At 38.8% G+C, this 23174-nt stretch overlaps 1 protein-coding gene across 2 annotated transcripts; it reads right to left on the bottom strand.

Annotated features, from left to right (window-relative positions):
- Window positions 1-760: 760 nt before the first annotated feature.
- LOC123712788 (guanine nucleotide exchange factor subunit Rich) lies at window positions 761-23161 on the bottom strand. 2 transcript variants are annotated; one of them, XM_045666055.1, is made up of 26 exons: window positions 22365-23161; window positions 22176-22283; window positions 21930-22079; window positions 21466-21649; window positions 21152-21285; window positions 20212-20303; window positions 18689-18805; window positions 18324-18480; window positions 16828-16938; window positions 16493-16750; window positions 16143-16311; window positions 15705-15893; window positions 15249-15409; window positions 15100-15171; window positions 5930-6173; window positions 5722-5831; window positions 5475-5606; window positions 5163-5258; window positions 4920-5063; window positions 4526-4640; window positions 4249-4373; window positions 3467-3621; window positions 3053-3330; window positions 2857-2980; window positions 2453-2788; window positions 761-2366 (listed from the first exon to the last, which is right to left on the bottom strand). In XM_045666055.1, the coding sequence occupies exons 1-26, from the start codon at window positions 22503-22505 to the stop codon at window positions 2054-2056; spliced, it is 4215 nt and encodes a 1404-aa protein (XP_045522011.1). In that variant the 5' UTR covers window positions 22506-23161; the 3' UTR covers window positions 761-2053. The 2 variants fall into 2 exon arrangements, 1 of the variants encoding a protein (XP_045522011.1); XR_006754132.1 differs by lacking the exon at window positions 761-2366 and having other exon boundaries at window positions 2649-2788; window positions 2857-2970.
- Window positions 23162-23174: the final 13 nt, after the last annotated feature.

Genomic DNA, 23174 nt, shown 5'->3' with positions numbered 1-23174 from the left:
AAAGTTTTACATTATACCATTGACACTTAAGAATATTATTTTGAATCTACGGAAAAAGTAAATATCATTAAATACAGTTCGAATCGAAATGTCGATTGATCTAGTCGAGTAGTAATTATACAGAACGAGTTCAACACTATATTGCACAGATTGAGTAGAGTAGACCACAGATAAAGACATTTTATCAGCAGTAAGGTCGAACAGCAGTTAAGGTATCGGTTACTACTACACAATTCTCCTCATCTTTATCTTGCCAATCAGTCCAACGAAAATGTTTCTTAAGAACGCTGCTTTATTGATGAAATGTATTTATTATTGAGTCAATAAAGCAGCGAAAAGCACTTTTCAAGTGAAAAGTTGTGCAGCTAACGGCTAATAGTTATATTATATAAAAACACGTAACGCCACTAACATCAGTTTGCCTGTTCCCGATATCCTTAAAAATCCTTATCGTCTTAAATGTTATATTCAATAGCTAGAACGATTCACGAGGAAGGTTCTTCAACGTCTTCGCTCGGGCACTCTGCGGGGCGAATCTCTAGTGTTATAATAAAATATATCCGCCTCGTTGAGAAAATGTTTTGTAGTTTTTAAGTGTATTGAGCGGTTGCGCCTTACGTCTAAATCAGATAAATCGCCTTTGTTGTGTAATAAAATCTCATTTGTTTAAAATTTATTAAGTCTTTATTTAACACCAATCTGTTTTTACAATAAATACAATTTAAATAATACAAATGAAAAAATATATTTTATTGCTAGTCATAGTAATAAATAAACATTTTTAAAATTGATATTTCAAAAATAATAATTTTAGATAAATTAATAAATAATCAGATAAATTAATTATATAGACTGTAGGTTCCGAATTCGGAATCCATCGAATTATTTAAATATTGTGGGAATTAACATAATTAATCAATAAATTTAATTTTTACTAGAAAACTTTGCAAAATGTGTCTCAAAGTACGATCACAGAGATAGCTGAACTGTTATAACATAAGCAGTGAATCATCTCGATTTCTTGTTCCAAAATTATTATTCAATGAATATAACATCAAAAGAGTATATGCGCGAAACACAATAATAACAATAACAATTACCACTGCGTACAACATTAATAAAAACTTCACAACTTTAATTGACGATTCAGCTTCAAAAGTAACTTTAATTTTTCTTACGTTTTTACATGATTCTACGTTAAGACAATCTTCGAGGAAAAGTTTAACTAATAGCAATCGGATGTGTTCAACATAACCTACGATCGACCATTACCGGTGAAACTGTCCAAGGGGTTTTACTCGGAAAGTTAATTAGTTATTATAAATAGTAACAGTTAGTGGACGTATTATAACCACGCGATATGAACTTATTTTTATGTTAGTTATCGTTATAAAATTATATAATATCATTAATTAGGAGTGGAATGTACGGACAATTACAGACTAAGATAATATAGTTCTATACGATAATATTTTAAATAATATAATTTTTTTGTACAAATTCATACGATGGAGAACTGTTTCAATATTGGCACCACGATGGCGGAATAGTAAAGAAAAATCGCTGTTCACGTTTACTATAATGAGATTTCCCATTGAGCATAAATTAACACAAAACAATATCAACCACACGCAATGAGCAAACTGTTAATTCTACGGTTATATTGCTATTTTACAGTTAACTAAAACCTAACTATCTGCTAAAATAACTACCGCTATTGGATTTGTAAAAAATTCACTATAAAATTGGTTAAACATTATTTGTTAATTAATTTTAAAAAATCATCAGAATAATATATTAATCGTATGAAAACGCGCTCTCGAGCAAAACAGGCGTGTCCCAGATTTATTAATTTATGATTATAAATTTCAGTAAATTTGTAAAACGTCATGTTACGTAAGGTTATTTAATCGACCAATGTCCTACTGTTCTCGTTGAACTGAACAATGGACAGTAATCGAGCAGACCTTAAGTACACGTGAATTACATAAATATGAACGTAGAAATACCGAAATCATGATAAATAATAATAATAAGGGATTTAAGATACGAATTACATGAGAGCGCAGCCGGAGGAAGTATCTCCTTGCTCGACCGGCGGTCTGGACGGCGCGACGACCGCGACGGGTTCGGGGATCGTCGGAGGCGAGTCCTTTCTGACAGCCTGTTTGGAGACGTCTTGGGCCTTCTGGGGGGGCGGCGGCTTCGGTTCCTGTGTCTGCTTTGGTTCCGCGTTGATCGAGCCCGTGCTCGGCGTGCGCACGCGCGGCTTCACCGTCGACGTCCGTCGTTCGCGGGCGTTGATGATCGACGTCAGAAACGGTATTTGGTTGCCGATCGCCAGCATAAACGGTTTGTAGCCCACGCTGGAAATAATTTCACGTTTTGACATTAGAATTATTGAGAGGAGAAGAGAGGAGCTCCTCCGCGACTCTGCGCTCCGCCGACGTACCACTCCTCGTCGGACCAAGCGAGCAGGTCCTGCAGGGCGTCGCGCAGGCGCTTGGCGGCCGACAGGCTGACGTCGGGCGCCCTCGCGGCGTTGGTGCACCGCAGGACGGCCAAAGCGTCGCGCAGCGCCACGGCGACCACGAGCGCCCATTCCACGCAACTGGCCTCCGTCGCGAGCTGCAGGAAGTAGCGCAGGCGCACGTGGGCGGTGTGGTCCCCGCGGTCTGCTTGGTGTTGGTGCAGACGCTCCATGAGCGCGGCGTAGCGCCGCTCCTCGCCCTCGGCCTCGCCCCACGCCACGCCCCCGCCCTCCGCCACGCTGCCTTCGCCCGCCGAGCTGTGACAGATCACCTTGAGCCCTGGCACTCTCCGCTAGACGCTTTCATACCAACGGCGATTACGCACCTGACGGGTCCCGGAGAGCGACGGGCCACGGGCCCCGCAAGAGGCAACGCGGCTTTCAGAGACAGACTCATGTAGCCACTGTCGCCGCACTGGCTGCCGCATTCGGCCGACAGGCTGTAGGTACCTGCGACATTATTCCCGTTCACCGTACACGCGCAACATTTTCCATTCGCTCCTCCGATAATATCAAACTCACTCGGAGCAACGCTGGTCTTCCTCTGCGCGTACTGGTCCTCGGTGGGCGTCGGGTAAGGCCAGTCGAAGTCCCGATGGACTCGCTTGAGGCAGAGCACCGCACTGTCGACTCGGGCGGCCCTCTCCCTCTCTCCGGCCAGCCAGGCCACCAGATGCAGGTCGAGGGCGGCCGCCAGCTTCCCCAATGACACGAGTCTCGCCGTCGACAGCAGATGTCGCGCGTGTCTCTGTATCATCATGTCGATGAAGAACTCCTCGGCCGTGCCATTGCACGAATCTCTGAAAGCGATAAATCACGATAGTATTATGGCAATCTGAATAATATAAATATAGTAGGTAATAGGGAAAGATTAAACCGGACGAAAACGGTCTGTAAAAGGATTATCTAAATCCCCACACGAAGGATAATAAGTACCGGTCGGCCCTCGCGGGCACGGACTTCTTCCTCTTGACGGCGGCCGCGGCCGTTCGTCTGGCGGGTGGCGGGGCGGGGGGCGGAGCGTGTCCCGTCGGCGAGGGCTCGCGGGGGGCTGCGGTCGTACTGAAGCTGCGCCCGCGACCACCCGATATCTAAGGGTTCATGTCGATGACAAAAAAATCTATCAGACCCGACTCAAAAAACATGATAATCTTTTTTTATTAGGACCACATAATTAGGACAAACACATGATATAAATTGACATAGATACAAAAAAAATATAAAAAGCGGTGCCGTCCCTATAACATGTGGACACGACCAGCGAAATCAAGTAGATACTATATACAGTGTTAATACAAACAACCATAAAAATTAAAATACAAACTATAAAAGAATCAAACTATTTGAACTAAGAAAATAAATTATCGGTACTGTGTCCTAACTCTACTCTTAGCTGAGGCCAGAGAACCATGAAAAATGTCAAAACTCTGTGCAATTTCATTATGGCAGCGACATAACCTATTAATTGGAGAGTTCCTGCCAACGTTTGTTCGACAATGTGGGATGTGAAAACATCTTCGATTGTATAAACGAATCTTAAACATTAATCCAAAATAACAAATATCAACATAGAAGCCAGAATTAAAATGTCAAAAATTTATTTAATAAATTTTCTGCGTGTCGTATGCTACAAAAATCAAATATGATTTAAAAACACATCGTTTTCTCCACTGATACATATAAAATATTAAATTATCGAACTTTGTTTGCCACCGTACTTGCATAGTTCCCAATATGACGGACAAGTCTTCGGCGTTGGGGCTGACCGTTTGTGACTGCACCACTTGCCCGTACTTCGTTTGCACGTTCACGGAGTTTCGAGGGGAATCTACGTCGTTCGGGTCTGAAAGTGAACGGGCTTTCATTTTTTCATTCCAAGCAATGGACCCAAGAAAATTGCATACATTTCGCAGTCGGTTTAAATGTAAGGGTCAGCAATTCCATGGTCCAAATTTAACCGGAGACAAATTACACAAATGAAATAATTGCTTCTACCTATAGCTCTCAGAAAGCGCACCAGATCCCTCGCGAGGTCCCATCGCTCGTTTTGTAGAGCCGTGTCTAAGAGCTGGGTGGCGAGCTGCCTGCTCACTGCCGAACTCTCCAGATTCTATTACAGGAATGCTTCATGAACGTGTTTTTGTAAATATAAAATAACTGGACAGACGTTTGGCCATAATCCCACCAATGTTAAGTGAGATGTCCGTTCACCCACCGCTTAATTGAACCCATATCATACTGCGTAAAACCATCGTGTTTTGTATTATAAACTTGAAAAAATAATAAATATGTAACAGACGTACCGGTATTCGCTGAAATTATTATACTTTAAATTATTTTCAATCGATTTTAACAAGTGTTCTGATTAGAAACCGAAGCGCAGTGTTACCTGTAATATAATTAAATAGGAAGCAGCCGTATCCAGCATCTTCCTTTGCAGACATTCCTGGAAGAGCTCCTTCGGTTTTCCGGCCGCCGAGAAGAGGTACGCCCATAGCGCAATCTCGGTCTTCCTCGCACATTGCACTATCGTCTAGCGTTACAATCAAACACATTAAACCGTTCTATTGAATTATAATATTCATTCGTCAACTTAAGAGTAAAAATTTTGAGTCCTCTAAAAAAATGTTACCTGAAGATAAACGGGAAATTCGTGAACGAACTCGATGACGCTGGGCAGCTGGGCGTCGGGAATCGGCTCTTTGCTTGTCGCTTCTTCTTCCAGAACCTAAAACACCAGTGTCAATCAAAATTTTATTACTACTTTCTACCGCCACTATATCTTTGTGACTATTATCAAGAATCAGACATAAGTCAGCTTCTCCTCTATTTCTATATAAAAAATTTAGTTTAGCTAAAACTTAATAACGAAATATATAAAAAAATTGTTTATACAAACATTTAATAATGATAATCTCTTCTGCTCTGTGGCGTCAAAACTTACCTCGTGCAATAACAACTCTAAGGAATGCGGGAAATAGGGCAACTGCGAGCAAGAGCGAGCAATCTCCCACGCGTGGTAACCAAGGTTACGGCGCAGTAGCTGCCGGAGTATTTGGTGCAGATACACTTGACTCTAGTAATCAAAAAAGGATTATCTTGAAGTAGAATAGAATTTTAAATATCATCACCAACTTCAGTGTAGCTTTTGTGTAGTTTAAACCGAAAGAGAGGATTATACAGTCTAGTACCGTTCTATTGATGACACAGAATGGCAACGAGAACACGGAGTTCGAGTCTGAAGCGTACAGGGTGGTATCGTTTTCGGCACCCAACAAGATTGCATCGTCGAAAAGTATTGCTGAAAAAGAAGGTTTATTTTACAAACATAGATTTCGGCAGATTTTGTGCAGATAGAGAAACAGATAGCCAAATTACATTTTTGAATGTTGTACTTACTCAACGGATAAATATTCAAATGAAACGGCAGCATGATCCTTTTCGCCATAAAAGTATGTCTCGACGGGTCTTGTCTCCTTGTGGCCTCTCTTGGTAATAAAGGTAACCACACACGGGCCCCGAGTGCGCCGCACCACAGCCACAGGGCACGAGATAGTTGCGTCTGCGCACCATTACTCTTGCCAGACGACCATACACTCTCGACACAGGACGCTAAAACTGTAGCTGGAAGGCAGCTGTACGCCTGCAAAGCATTTAGATTTTTTCACCCGACTGAAGGTTTTGCCCGGAAAAGGCCCAATTTGTGGATGTGGGGTTGACATTAATAGGTTATTTAACAATCAGAAAACTTGAGTAATTGGTGATGGATTCAGTATTTAACCAATAATTGAAGAATCTTACAAGATTTCTTCGGCAATATTGCATTTATAATTGACTATTTATGCATGATTAAAGACGATAATTAGTTCGAGTACTTCTAATTTTTTTTATGATGTGTTTTAATAGTTGTACAATTATATTTTGGACTACGTTACATTTACTAAATAAATTCTTTACACTTTCCATAATAGTAAAAATATAATATATTGTAAGTTCACTAATAAGTTAGCCGTATTAACGGAAGATTGAATAATATTACACATATTATATAAGACAGTGGAGTCACTATTATGTTATTGACCGACCGACGCATCCGTCGCGTGCGTATACTTCGTTCAATCAGTTCAACGTCTTCGGTACAGAAGTCGGCAAACGTCTATGAATAATAGTAATTAGAGCAAGGCATATTCGTTTGCAAACATTGCATCGACGCCGTCACGCTTCATATGCTCATAACCCATATCTGCTGATTTAATCATAAGGAAAATATGTTATAACATCGGTCTAATTATCTGCAAAAATTGTATAATTAGCATTACGGCGGCATCGAGCCTAGTTGTTTAAAATAGCGCCCAATTCGTCCGGATCATTTATTCGAATGAGCGTTTTCACCGACTGAAGGTTCTATGAAAATGAGGATGCCTGATGCAACCCCCCGCGATTGTTGTTGCAGCCAACGGCATGCATGAAACATTCGACATCCGGCAGACGTAAATTTATGAAGGTCTAGCAAACCTATAAATGGGCATCGTTGCTATTTCCGAAACCAGTGCGTTTCTGACGCCAAGTGACCAGTACTCGGTAAAAATGAAGTACATTCTTGCGGTCGGTGTTTGCCCTCCCTCGTGAACTCATTCTGTTTCAACCAGTTTTAAATTTCTATAATATTGCAGATATCGTGCCTACTGGCGGTATCCGGGCCAACGAGAGCTAATGGACTAGAAGGATTAGTTTACGCGCCAGGGCATGCTTCAGCTGATTACTATGTAAAAGATTCATTAGTAAATTTAAATAAGTTTGAGTAACCTTTACTTGATTAATGCGCGTTTCAGGCCTACCCAAGTTATGCATTCGAGTACGCCGTAAGAGATCCTCACACTGGTGACAACAAGGCCCAATGGGAAAAGCGTGATGGCGACGTAGTAACCGGTAATCTTAATTTCTGATAATGTCATTATTTTGATATAATAATTAATCAAGAAATAACAACACTTGATCGTTTTGATTCAGGCGCATATTCGTTGGTGGAGCCAGATGGCAGCATAAGAGTAGTGGAATACCGAGCCGACGACAAATCTGGTTTTAATGCGGTCGTTAAGCGAATTGGACCTAACCTTCACCCAGAATCAAAACCGATTTACAAAGCACCTATTCCGACTTTAGGATACGCGGCGGCTCCCCTTACTGTAGGCCCAGTGGCCGGTCTCGGCGGTCTATCGAGCGCTCCATATTACAGCAAACCCTACAGTTCTGGAGCGTATTCTTCTGCCTCAATATATAAATCAGCAATCCCAGCTGTCGTGAAAGAGGTCCTTCCGATTCCACCAGTAGTACCGACTACGATCTACCCAGCCCGCGCGCCCATTCTGCCTGCACCTCTGCCTGCGCCATTGCCTTTGCCGATACCTCTACCTTCCTTGCACCCGACCCCGTACTTGCCTCGACCGCGAATTCCCATTCCCGTACCGATAGCGTACGGTCCCCTTGGAGGATACGACTCCCTCGGTTCAAACTATTTGTATTCCTCTCCACTAAGCTACCACTAGTGATGGGAATGCGGAACTGATTAATTTTTTAAACGCTGCTTATCATTAACTGGCAAACCTTCGTCTTAAGGTGTCTACGTTTGTGTGTTTTTTTCTCGTTTTAAGTCTTAGTGTAAGGTATTTATATTTCTAATTTATGGCATTATGACCGTCAAGATAGCATCAATTAAACACTAACCACGTGACGTGGTAGTTACGAGTCGTTTTATTTATCCACTAAAATGCGTAAAATAAACAGATTATATAAAAATGGTAGTAAAATATGTTTTTTCATCTGAATATTACATCGGGGATGAATATGAAAGACTTGCACGTAACCATATATGTTCAAAACCAGTACCACCGCATCACACATAACATTCGGCGTGCTGTATTTGTGTTTATAAAAAGCCTACAACCAGATAATAAAACATTTAACAATTAGCAGCGACCAGCGAGCAATATGTGTCGGCTGCTTTTGGTAATTAATACATTTTCGAGACAACCTTTCATGGGATGTTCTTATACCAGAGTGAAATATTAAACAAATATTTATTTTCAGATACAAAGCGTTTTACTAGTAAAGTTTATAGGGACTACTATTTGTAGTCCTCTAGCAACTCATGCAATTTTGCCAATCACCACAATCCAGCATGCTGTAAGTAGAACCATGAGCATGTGATAGGAATGCAGGTATATTTTTTGAGAATGTAAACATCGTACGTAGGTTTGTGTTGTAGCCGCATTGGTAGCTGGATTATCCAATGGATCTAACGCAGAGATAACATTATTTATCTGCAACGCAATAAAAAAGGTCGCATAAATATGTGTGACTTTATCTAGCGTCTACCGTATTAAATACAGAATAGAAAAATATAGGAATATTTATTTTCATAGGTTTTTCTTATTACAGCACCATCCTCAATACGCCTTTAACTACGCAGTCTACGACCCTAATACAAACGATAAAAAAGCTCACTGGGAGACCAGAAACGGCCCAGAAGTCAACGGCGCTTACTCACTACAAGAGCCAGACGGATCGATCAGAATTGTGGAATATAACGCTAACGACGTGAAGGGGTTTACCGCGGTTGTAAAGAAGATAGGAAACAGCGTACATCCGACAAAAATAGTTCAAAACGTTCCGCTTGTTCTTAATCCAGTAGTTCCTCATGTTACCGAACAAACAGTTCATCCACTGCCTATACCCATTCCATTGCCTCCACCTCCCGTAGCTCATTTAGGAATACCACAAACAGTACCACATCTACAACAGCAAGTCGAGATTCGTCAAGAAATAGGCCATAACATCGAGGTTCCGTCAGCGTATGGCCTAGGTGCAGTTGCATTGCCTATTGGTGTTTCAAAGGTAGTTTTCGAAAGAGGGAGCCAGCCTTGGGACCCTATCACGGGGACCTACGGCGGTTGGCGACCTTTTCATGGGGCACCTAAGGACGTTCAGGCCACCCTAATTGCACGTAAATACATTAATGGGCACCTCCACAAGGTTGTTACTGGTCCCATTTCATTGTTCGGCAAAACGTTGGTAATTAGGAAAACACACCGATAAAAATGAAATATTTATATAATATGATTTCAAGTATTAGGCACTAAACATATTTACAGAGAAATACAGTAACAACATAAATTCATTAATTTTTTTGTGCTTTTCGAAGAAATTTATTGGCGATAATGTGAAATAAAGGAATCCAAAAACAGCCATTTTTTATTATACCCTTGAAGATCTGGTAATGAAGTCATAAATACAAAGAATAGAAGAAGAGTAGAGTAGAAGAATATAATTAAATTAACGAATTCTTGATACCTGGAGGTACCATATCAAAGCCTAAGTTAAAATGGCGATTTTTTTATGGTCATTCTTTTATCTAAGTCAAAAGAAAGCTGATGTTTTCCTCTACCGTGTACATGCCTAAGTCCTTTCCGATGTCTTTAAGTCATATAAGGAAGTATACATAATCTGCGCTTTAATACACAGATTAGCGAAAAGTTTTTGCTAATTTCATTGTACATATATATATGTGTATTCGAAGAAATATATCCGGCAAATTATAGCTCTGAGATAAATTAACTGCGAATACTGGAATAGAACCTTATATTGATTAAATGATAATTATTAGATACGCAAATTCGCCATTCAACAACCTGCTCGGAGATGCAAGAAAACCTTTTAAAATTAATTGTTTAGCATCGTTGTCCTTACTGAAGAAGTATTTTAAAAGTTATCTGCGAGAAGTCCTTAGAATAAAAATTCTAAACGCTAATAATGAATGATTATAAAAACTAAATAATTACGGTACCTAACTAATATATAGCCGTACGAGCCAAGGCTGCACATTTTGCTCTCCAGGGCTTTCTTAGTTTTTTCTAAGCGTGGCTAAATCGTCAAGTTACGCCCCGAGAGTATATTCATTCGTTACAAAGCAATTAACATTTCATTATTTCGCATTCTGTTGTTGTACGCGAGTGGTAATTATAAATAAATAAAATAAAGCTCTCTATCATTTAAAGCGCCCGATGAACGTACAATGACATAATTTGTAACGATATTTGTTGATCTATAAGAGAGAAACAATCTCTCTTATAGATCAACAAATATCGAAACAATCTCTCCAAACATTTTTATATGAGCTAACATCCATAATTATATTTCTTTCCCCGCTTTCCTTGGCCCTTACCGATGAAATCTGATTACTAGTTTCAAACCTCTCAACATCTAACAATAATATTGTCTTTTGTTAACATGGCTTTTACACATTAAGAAAACACTTTTTAAACGGACTGAAGCTATGTATGTGTAAATTTAAACAATTTTTCCGACGTTTCGCGTGGTTTACAGCGTGCGTTGTCACGGTGACGTAGATACGTCTAATAATAATGTAAAGCACGCGAAACGTCGGAAAAAAAATTAAATTTAAAATTTTGTAAATAATTATAAGTTTATAATAATAATACATAGTTTCAATCCGTTTAAAAAGTGTTTTCTTAACCTAACAATAATTTCAAAGTTTTCATACTGATATAATGATATCGTGAGCCTTCAATAAACTAACTTTTTTTTCACATTACCAAATATAAATGTACCTATAATATAACCTTAAATGTCCTTATTTTAACAGATAACAAGACATAAAATTATAAACACTAGTCAGGTTTAGGACCAGGTTTCTGAAATAATGCCGAAAAAATAGTTTGAATCGTTTAAAAGTTGACGAGCGTTTATCGCAAGTGGGTTTGTCTCTTAGATATATATCATAACATATGCTATGTATGTAAACACCAGCATTGCAGTCACTTTATCCTTTACTAAAGAAACAATAGAAAATTGCTTGGTTTAAATAGTACACTACAGCAAATAAATAGTTGTGCCTGCTAGTGATTTCCGTTTCAGGATCGTCTACATGAATATTCAAAACAACGACTTACAACAGAATGAAAAAATAAAATACTAGTATGCCTATATACACACTTTTCTAGGACACATGAACAAGTTATGTTCATTAGAGAGCGAAACAGAGCTGTCGGACTGGTGAAAAACCGAAGACAATCGATCCGGAAAGGTTTGACAAAACCGGGCTACTTAATTAGCGCTAGTATAAATAAGCACGATTTTGTTGACACGGGCACAGTGCACTTCGATTGCTCATTGGGACACATTGTCAGCACCATGAACACGTATTTGGCGGTAAATGTCCTTCCATTCTGTTATATATTAGAGTTTCCACTCTTGAAGTGGAAAGTCCTATGTTGGTTTCAATTTATACTTTATGTGCAGGTATCCTGCTTTTTGGCGATCGTCGCAGCGGCAATCGCCAACCCGCATGGACTGGGTCTGATCCCCGTTCACTCTGTAGAGAGCATTGTGAGTAATTTCTATAACCACACTATTTACCAATTCGAATTGACTATACTCAAATGAAGATTTTTCCAGCCAAACCCCAACTACAGTTTCAATTACGCTGTTAACGATCCATCGACCGGAGACAACAAAGCGCAATGGGAAGCGCGTCATGGCGATCAGGTTCGCGGAGCTTACTCTCTTGTGGAACCCGATGGAAACGTACGTACCGTGGAGTACACGGCCGACGCTCTGAGGGGCTTCAACGCCGTGGTCAGGAAATCCGGACCCAACATTAATTCGGTAGCTGTAGCTGCCCCGGAGATCATTCAGGCTCCCGCTATTATCGAACCGGCCCCAGTGATCGAGCAAGTCCAGGAGGTCGCTCCCGTAGCGCAAGTTTATGAAACCCCAATTTTAGAACATGGACCCCTTATCGACCACGGACCCCTTCTCAACCACGGACCCCTTCTCAACCACGGACCCCTCCTAGACGCTCACGGTCCGATAGGACCGCTCCTGCACGATTACGGTCTGACAGCTCCACTCGCCCCGATCGCTCCAGCGCCGATAGCTCCGGCACAAATTTTGGACTATTTCCCACTGATCCATTCGGCCCAAGCGCCAGTGATTTCCGTCTCTGGTACATCATACGGGAGGAACGGACACGTCGCTCAGAGGTGGGTGGCCGGTCCTCTCACTCACGGCCAGAGCGTCAGGATAAGGACGAGGCATTAAATACCATATAGGGTTAATTTCTATCCTACGTAAGACTTCTCCGTGTATAGGTAACCCTTTTGTTACTCACGGCTCTAGTGTGTTCTTGCATGAGATTTGCGTGTAAAAATACACATAGGTCATAGAAGTTAAGCTGAGCTGAAGTTGTACATCCTGAGCAATGAAGTGTATCTTATTTATTTTCTGATTAAGTGAATAAACTATTCCAACAATACGTGTATATTTACTCCGATACAAGTGAGGCGATGTTGCATAAGCCGAAATACCAAACGCTTAATTTATTACAACTTCAATTTTCGCAATTAAAACGAACGTGTAACCTAATAACGTATAATTATACAAGTCTAAACAATCGCCGTAAAGTATGATTTAAAATAACTTAAGACGTAATATTGGATTCGTACCGAACCAATTTCTTTGGTGTTCTAAACAGGCGAATGGTGGCCAAGTAATATGCGATTTATTCTCAGAATACTATCAGTACACCTTCAACCCTCATTAACAACAACATCTTCAGATATAGATCTTCTTCAATAACTGATGGTAATGGATAACTAACTACTCCCTGGTTGTTATTAAGACTTAATTCGTAAACAAAGGCAGGCAAAGCGTTGGATAATATATCTAATTTTGTGCTAAATAAATGTGCCGATAATATATTGATTCCGCTATGCATGATTTATAATCTCTGTGCGTCAATGTGTGTTTCATACCGTATGGTGTGGTACCGTATAGGTGTGGTTCGGGTACGACAGCTTTCCGCTCGGGTAACACCTATTCACAAGGGCCGTCATAGATACGTTATTCAAAACTATATACGTTTTAATACTACCAGCACCTGTAGAAGTGTTTAAGTCCCTCATTCATCAGAATTTTTTTGCCATGTAAAACAGAATATACACTCGGACCATGTTGGGTTTCATGACAAAGAAATCGATACTACGAACTTACTTGGTTTCACTGAGGACATAAAGTCAAACTGAAAATATCTTTATTCATATAGGTATACAAGTACACTTATGAGCGTCAAAAAGGAGTTAAATTAATGTAAACTTATTTACGAAGGGAATCGACAACGGACAGGAGATCCACGCTATATACACCGACCTTAGCCAGGCTTTGACTTCCTCTGCCTCGATTAATTACTGTAGAAGATCTTTTACATGGGTCATTGTTTAGGTGGTGTGACTCGTACTTATAAAATAGGATACAACTGGTAAAGATCCCAGGGCATGTGTCAAACGGTCAGCCTATACCTATAGGTGTACCACAGGGATCATACTTAGGGCCTTTATTCTTTATAAATGAATAAGCATATATTTTAAAGTCTAATTTTAAAATGTACGCTGATGGGTTAAAATTATACCAACATATTCAGCAGGATATCGACATAAGATAAGGAGCCAAAAATTTCAAGAGGTATAAAGTAAGGTGATTTGGATGACATTATGGATAGTTCACTAAGTTTTAGATAACACGTAGATAATATTATAACAACATCCTCAAAGGTTTCCTTTTTTTTCTCTCCAGAATAACAGGCACAGTCACAATTGCTATCGTTGCTGTTTCTATATTTATCAGCCTCGAAAATTCGAAGCATATTGAAGTTCAACAGTTGTATCTGGTCTCTCCAATATATTTAACTGATTCAGTGAGGCTGGAGAGGATGCAAAGAAAGTTTTTATACCATAAATGTGCAATTTTAACTAAATATGAGAATAGGTTCAATTTTTACATTTTTACCTTGGAATCTCGGAGCATTCGTTGCTATACCTATTTAAAGTACTTGACTAACGGAATTGTTGATTGCCCGGAAATTTTAGTACGTTAATATATGTTTCTCAGGTCGGAAGTCGTTTTTACAATCGAAGATGTTTTCACATCTCACAACATGTCGAACAAACGTTGGCAGAAACTCCAATTAAAAGGTTATGGCTATCAAAATGACATTGCATAGAGTTGTTACGTGTTTCATGGTTCTCTAGCCTCGGTCAAGAGTAGAATTAGTACCGATAGTTCAATTCTTGGTTCAAATAGATTAATTCTTTTTTTAAATTGTATTTTTAATTTTATTATATGGTTATTTCTATAAACAATGTTTTTTGTATATACTTCATTTCGCTGGTCGCGTCCGTATGTTTTATACGTCAATGTGTATCATGTGGTCCAAATAAAAAGAAAATGTTAATTGGTTAAATTTTCGATAAATACTTTACTAACTATAAATACTTAATTGTACTAATGTAATTGCCGTAACACTATGATCTGATTTTATAGGATTTAATAAATAACGACTATACTGTCCTTTGTTCACAAAAGAAACAAATAAACATGATGAACGTTTGTTCAAGATACTGATGTAGTACATATGTATTTGATTTTAATATTGAAAAATATCTAAAATGCGCCCAGCAAATGATACAATACAAAAAAATTCAAGTCAAACTTACAGGATTATTATCCTCGTCGACGTCGTATTCTTCTCGTTGAACCATCATCAGTTTTCCACTCGCATTGATCACCTGAAAGAAGCAAATCAAATATTATCAATATACGCACAATGGATACCGATCTGATCTCCTGTAAACCGTGATCTCACCAGTGAATCCGGCGCCTGCATCTCCGACTTGGCGTTGCGGTTGAGATGCGCCATTGGCGAGGGGTCCTGAAGTCGGCAAAGAGACGCCGACACGATGCACGCGGGGTGGGACAAGGCGGATATGTCCACCGCTTGTACGCACCGCAGTTCTATAGCACCGGCTGCGAATTTATTATGATAACTACAATAACATTGTATGCCATTGTTTGTTGATTGTTAAGGGGCGCTTTTCGAAAATGTATTAAAATTATGTATTTGGAATTTTAATATCAGATTTTCATTATATAACAATTTCATAGTAATTGTATAAAACCTAACATTTAAGTTTCTTGAGTGATTTTTTTTATATTTAAAATTATATTTAGAAAGGCTAGAATAAGCTAGACCGGAATATTATAAATTTAGAGCAAATGACATTGCTGGGACCAACGATGACACAGCGCTCTCAGAACCTACCATTATCCAAGCTGAGCTCATAAATGGTGACCAGCGCATCCGCTCCGAAGACCACGAGCTGATCGTGGAGCACGTCCAGAACGAACACTTGAGACTGAACTCGCACAATCTTAGCAAAGCGATTGTCGAGTTTCGCGTCTCGAGGGTAGAAACGGATCTCATCGTGACCGTCCAGGATGCTGTAGCAACCTTGGGACAGGAAGACAGGATTTATACGTTTAATACTCAAGACAGAACACAGACAAGTAAGCGATTACATTTACTGAGCAGACCAGAAAATGTTTAAAATCTTTGAACCAGGTGCAAATAGAAATAACTTAACTTAAGATATATCTTAACGCTATTCGATAATTTAGTATTTTGATTTTTAATCGCCTATAAAAAGGCGATTCAATGAACTAAGTAGTATTCGGATACTCGAAACGAGCGGCGACTGACCCACGACAATATAGTGCCGCCAGCACAACATGCCTCCGGTGACGACGAAGTCCTTCTCCTGCGCCTCGTTGCCGAAGAGCTTCCACCTGCGGGCGGCGCGGCTGTAGTGCGCCAGCCCCGTGCGACCCGCCACGCACACGGTCTCGCCCTCCTCGTCGAGGGCGCTGTACTGAAAGACGTCGTTCGAGGGTGACAGAGGAGTTAGATCATAGGTCCGAAAGATTGTTTAGTCCGCTCAATATAAGAGAAGTTAAAAAACCTTAATAAAGTGGAATCAGCCTATATCAGCGTTTTATTGTTACCAAAATATCTCCTTCAGTTAAATACGAACATAAATATGAAGCACTCACTCGCAACGGCCAGTTGCTGGCGATATACGTCGCCGGCAATTGTAGAACAACCCATTGTTTCCGACATTCGTTGTCGTCCACAAATTCTTTGTATTTCGCACTATTTTCTACCTCCCCGTCAGTCTGCTCCTGTCCGCACTCGTGATACGCGTCCGCCGAGGAGTCTATAATCGATAGTTTGGTGCGTCTAGTCAGATTGTCCTCCAGGTTTATGTACAGTTTATCGTCGGCTTGCAAGTAAAGGTGTCGCTGGTTACTCTAAAATCATAAGGAATTCTATCAAAGGCTAATTATAGGTAACGAGTACATAATCAATTACATAACCAATATCTTACCATACAAGGATTGACGGTGAGGGGGCTCTTAACGAAATCCATTTGTATGAGATTGGACTTGGCTTCTTCCTCCTTGACCATCCATAGTTGATAGCCCTCCGTTGCCCATTCCTGTAAAAACAGCAAATATATAAAAAAATAAGAAGAAGGTGGATGGACACTTCGGCCAAATGGTCACAATTCAAAATCACTATGATAATTATTTACATAGGTAACACCATTGTGTTACACTTGATGAACGTCAAGAACAGAAATGTATATAAAATGCTTCAAATTTTACATATACTGCTAGATCTCAAATCAAGGGCGAATAACGGAAGAGAAGAACTGGCAATAAGCTATCCGCCACTCTTTTTAACCTCCGCTCCAAGACGCCAAGATTAAATATCAGTCAATTAGTTATACGTCGACCGACTTCTCAATCACATCCAGACAGCTACAGATCCACTCCTCGAAAAGGTTCCGACGCTGAAATTCTGCGCACAACGACCATAATAGGTCAATGAGTTATCGATTTCGGGGCAAACGGAGCAATCCAACAGCCGTCCACACTCGCCGTGGACTTCACAAATGTTAGGGGCTCAATTCTAACAACCACACTTTCCTCTATCAGTTAGAGACAGCGAAGCCGGCCTTGCTCTTTCTTACCGAGACTCAGATTTCCTCCCCGCCTGATACTTAAGACAGAACACAGACAAGTAAGCGATTACATTTACTGAGCAAACCAGAAAACCTCCTACTACTACCTCATCTACCCGGGGTACAAATTGGAACATTCATTTGTGCCGCGGGCGGGAGTTTGCGTGTTCATCAGAGAGGATATCTGTTCTCGCCTCCTCGGGACCCTTGAAGGAACGGATCTACCTAACCTCTGGCTGCGCGTAGACTTCGATGACCATCCCCGATTATACGCGTGCCTGTATAAGTCCCATAGCTGAAATGACGAAACTGACCGACTCATCGAGCACATCCAAACGGCAACAAATTCCCTGCTCGAAAGAGTTCCGACCTCTTAAAACGTGGTACTTGGTGATTTTAACCCACCATGCCGATTGGCTCGGCTCAGAAACCACTGATCACGCGGGAAGACCTTTTCACGACTTTATTTTGGCATCGACTTGACAAAAATGGTCCCTGCGATTACGAGAATACCATATGTGGATTGTTGGACCTTCTGCTGACTTCACATTCGGAGAACTACCTAAGTATCTGTTGACCCGCAATTGGGTTCATCGCATAATTCCGTGGTTATTCTCGCATAATTCGCATAAACGGCAAAATGCTCCGGTCACGCGTCCTCTACAGTCTCGGTACTGGGTGGAATTAATCTAGTCCAATTTAACTCCAGGAAACGCATTTTCCACTAAAAAAACACCCTTTGTCGCTACTCCTCCCTTCGACCACCAGTTTGTGGAACCAGCAAGATAAGAGAGTACCAATTCCTAAAAGGCCGGCAACGCACAGGTAGTTCTTAATTTAAAAAAAACATTACATACCATACTGGAGACAACTAGTGGGTTATGCTTGCTGAGATCTTGGTTCAGGCCATAATCCCATGCCAGGGAACACATGAGAAGGGCCCCAAATGTACTCCAGACTGATATTCCACCGCCTTCCCAACTCACTGCCACGGCGCGGCCATCGCCTGTCCATCTATTGACGTTTATAGCATATAAGAAGTATACTCTAATTCCTGGATTTCCATACAAAAATAACGACCCACTTCACTCTATATTTTATAATAACGCGAAATATGTATGTCTATTTTTAAGACAAGTAAGATATTATTATTAAAAATACACTCGGAATGATCTATATCTAAAAATGAATATGTACATAGATAAATCTAATATAAATTTACCTCATACATTTGACAGGCCCCGGGTCGCCCGGAAAGTCCTTAGAACTGAGCATCATTGTGTGAGAAAGTTCTAGACCACCCGTTATTTCATCTATTGTGAAAACGTCCACCTGTGAACTAATTCACTTTTATTATTATTATTATTATATAACTTTCAAAAACGGTATCTGACTAATACTACTAGTGTTCACGGAATTCAAAAGTAAAAAGAATTTTTCAGAACGCTTTCTGATAAACTAATTGTAAGTTTTGATAAAATAATTGTAAACGATTGTTTCATATGCCGGTATAAGTTATCTTAAATCCAGTATTTCGGGGTCAAAAACAGAGAAATAACCATGGGGCGAAATCTTCGACCCAAGAGGCTTCTGGAGAGACTTGGGCTGGCTTAATGTACCACCCAACCTTTCAATTGAATGGACGACGTCATGTTATACTTACGTAAAAAAAGGAAGATATAAATACTCATATATTTATCTTCTATTGCTTGTAGAGTTAACGGAAAATAGTACAAACATGAACAATGTGTTACTATACTCTTGAGTGTCCAGTCTCGAAGAACAGATACTGCCTCTTCAAGGCAAATTGGAAGTCTTAAGGAGAGCCAGAAACACATCAAACCACCCCAGTCTGTTTGTTATAGAAAAAACGAAGAACAACTCTAACGACAAACAGAATGGATGAGGGTTAACAGTTGAAGCAAAAGAAAGCTAGTTCGCAGGAAGTAAACCAGTCCAGATGAGGAAAATTCACCTAAAGTTAGGAAATTTAATAAAAAATCTGCGACTATATTCCATTAGACGATATCTTTAATTATCAAGGTCTACAGTTCTACAGGCAGCTGGCATCAGAACTTGTCTAAAAACTGCACCACGCCTTCAATTCTGACCCGAGTATATATTATAGAAGCGATTAACACTAGCCAGGACATAAGGAAATACACAGCGGTATTGCGCTAGAGATCCCCGATATGCGTTAAATGCATTGAAAAACACCATAGCGACTGCCTGAAACCGGCGGAAAAGAAGCCGAAATGTGTTCACTTTGGCGAAGCACACTGTACACGTAAGAAGTAAAATATATCTTAATGATAGTTAAATATAGATACAATAACTTTTACACGAGAATGAACATAAAATTAACTGGCCACTGGGAAGTGGCTTTCAATAGAATGTGACTTCAACACAGAAAGAGTCAACGAAGAATTAAAGACATTTTCAAACCCACCAACAGAGAAGTACACTAGGTGAATCAGTTCCTCGACCCCACTGGCTAATGCGTAGATTCAAAAGGATCCAGGCTTTCCAGCTAGGGTGGTTTTAATAATCATATATAGTGCGAATTAGAGTAAAAAGCTTAAGTGCTAGTGAATGCTGTAAACTTATGTGTTAAGTTTCTGAGATAGTTCTTTACTAGTGAGACCACTTTGTAAAACTTGAAATTAATGAAAACTGTTTATTAGCTTAAATAGGCTTGATTAAAATGCAATTGAAGAAAAAAGAAATTTATAAATAAATGCATACTTTCTTCTCCCAATAGCAATTAGTCTGAATTTATGATTAACTCTTGCACAGGTAGAGTCATCGATGCCTTGCGCCCAAATACCTTGAACTGCCTAGAAATAAAACAAAATATTATAAAATAGGATGCCCTTGTACGATCAAAAACCACAATTGGCCAGTATGCATATAGCATACATAAGTTATATATTCTTCACACATAAAATATTCCTAGCCATGTGTGTCTATTGCATTCTATAAACAATAATTTAATTAAACATCTAGCAAGTGATGTCTACCTTAACTGGCAACAAAATATTGTTTTAACCTCTTACCCTTAATTCGGTCTCCAAATTTATCTGATAAAAAAATTTATTACAGCTTTATTAGTTTATGTAAATAATGAATTCATTTTCACAGTAAAAGCCAATTAAATATAATTTGGCTTAAAGGTGAACTTACAAGTGTTAAAATTTCTCCAACTTTTTATTTGCCTTAAACTTTTTAGTCTAATTTTAAACAAAAATTAAAAAAGCTAAACCTGAAGGTTCAGTATTATAAGGCACACTTATTTAGTTTATAATCAAATAAATATTAATAAACAAAAAAGCAATATACTCTTGTCTCTTGTATTAATAATAATCCAGTGGCACTACAACATGTATGGCTCTTGGTGGCGGTGGTTCATTTTTATTTTATACAGGTAGGGCTGATCAGCCTTCTATGTCTGCCACATGTCATTGTTGTTTGGGTTAAACACATACTGATTTCCTGACAATGTTTATCTTCAGCACTGAGTTTTATTTGCTCACTATACAGACAAGATTCACACACACAGGGATGAGGGTCACACAATTTACACAGAGCCACTAGGCCAACACAGCTAACATAAATATATGAATAGTGTGAAAAATAACCAAATACGCTTATAAAACACGATAATAAAGCTGTAAATTTTACTTACATTGGGGTCAAATTTTAGATTTGGTGCAGTCAGATATGCAGCACGACCATCATTCAAAGTTATACCAAATCCACATACTAAAGGTGAATACTCAATGTCATTAACATGTGTATTATCTTCTAAAATTGGTTCAGCTGGAAATTTCAAATAAATAGTTATCACTATTCAACACATAACCCCTAGAATACACTGAAATATGACCATCAATTTCAGCTTTCTTCAATATCCTAAAATCACTTATTGGTATTCTGCCAAAATGTTTAAATTTACAAATATTATGCAAATATTGCCTATACCTACTCAAACTTACTTACCTTTTGAAACTTGCTGGTTTATAGAGAATGGTATTCTCCCTAAATCCAGACAGTAATCTCTATTTTGTGAACCATCCCAACGATACCTCAATAAGTGAGCACGTGTTGTACAGACAAGTATCTCAGTTCCTGATATGCAGCACATACGTGTAATTTGACCATCCCATATTAGAACTTCTTTAAACTATAATAATAGACATTTATTATTATTTTTCTATATTATAAATTATTTCACAACTATCAAATGGTGAAAGATTCATTACATTTTTTCTATAAATCACACAAAATTAATAAATATTGTGTTAGAATAATTTTGAAATATATATTCAAAACTCAACAACATTGTAAGGTCCTGAACCTTTAGTACTTAATAAACTAAAGTTTTAATAAATGATAATTTCCAACAATAATATCATATGAATTTGTGAATCATATGAATGAATCAATACAATAAAAATATTTACCAATGTTATTTTTAGAGATGGTATGACTTCTTTAACAAATAATTCAGCAGAATCTCGTCGCAAACTTGCAGTGGGTGGATCAAACTGTTGATATGCAGGTTGGTCGCCTTGTACTTCAACATTGTATAAAAGCAAATGCCCTTCTGATGTCTGCAAAAATATTATAAACATTAGTCCAGATAGTTCTTATGTTACTATGTTCCAATTTAGTAGTAAAATAGTAGAATTCAAATAAAATTGGCATACCGAAATGCATATCATGGATGAATCTGGCTTCCATTCAATTCCAACATTTATTCCAAGTCTTTGTATAGATTCAGAATTTCTTTTATGATATACTATAGAGACACTGGGCTGTAAACATAACTCTGTTAATAAAATACTTTTATAGTGTGTGTCAAACGCATCATAACTAAAAACAAAACTTTTACGCACTTTACAAAACCACACCACAAAAGCATCATCACTTAGTGAAGCAAATAAGATTTTATCCCGATTGGACACAACCTGTTTAAAAGCCTGAAAATCTACATCCACACTCCTTAGAACTTTCGGCCATCCTATGGGGAAATACATGTTGAAATAACATTTAGATAAAGCAAATTTTATCTTCTTTCAACAGATTCAGGTATATTTAAACCTTGAACCTTCCACGCTTGTTATTTTATTTATGTCAGTCACTCATAAAACATATTTTTTTATAGTACACGGGAAACAACAAGAATCAGGTACAAAAAAATTGATGTTTATTTACGAGCATAATTACAAATCTAGATTTTTCACTTAAATTGAAATTAGCTTTTTGTATTATCCAGTATCTACTATTATTTACGACTTGGACGTGTCAAATCTATGTCACTGACAATTTTACCACTACTTTCTGCCAATTTTTTTTTATATTATCGCCTGAACATGACTTTTAAGCCGTGTCTTATTTTTGGTCACTAATTTTCACTTATTTTTCTGCATTTAATTTCACATGTTATACTAATGTTCTACTTGTTTTCTTAAATCTTCCCCTGGTATTTTAACGTCTTTATATAATGTAATATACCACTGTTTATTTTTAAGCAAATCACACAACTGGCGGCGGGAGGGATCACTAACTTCCATTATTTCACTTGCCAATAGAAAAATTTAAAAAAATATCGTTCATATCTGCGATCTTTCAATTATAGAAATAGCAAACAATGATTTGTATAGTAATAAGTATAGCAAGGTGTGCGGGTGCAAAGTTGTGACAAG

Source organism: Pieris brassicae, chromosome 8 (genome assembly GCF_905147105.1).
Source record: "Pieris brassicae chromosome 8, ilPieBrab1.1, whole genome shotgun sequence".
Taxonomy (NCBI): Eukaryota; Metazoa; Arthropoda; class Insecta; order Lepidoptera; family Pieridae; genus Pieris; species Pieris brassicae.
Note: the sequence above shows the minus strand (reverse complement) of the source record. Positions and strands in the feature narration are given on the sequence as shown.

Bases quoted from the DNA above. Each gene is read 5' to 3' on its own strand.
- LOC123712788 (XM_045666055.1), bottom strand. From the start codon at position 22,505: ATGTATTTCCCCATAGGATGGCCGAAAGTTCTAAGGAGTGTGGATGTA. The intron at 15,410-15,704 runs GTAGGTTCTGAG...ATAAATTCGCAG, and splicing joins TGAGCTCAGCTTGGATAATG to CCGGTGCTATAGAACTGCGG. The intron at 5,832-5,929 runs GTAAGTACAACA...CTTCTTTTTCAG, and splicing joins TTTGAATATTTATCCGTTGA to CAATACTTTTCGACGATGCA.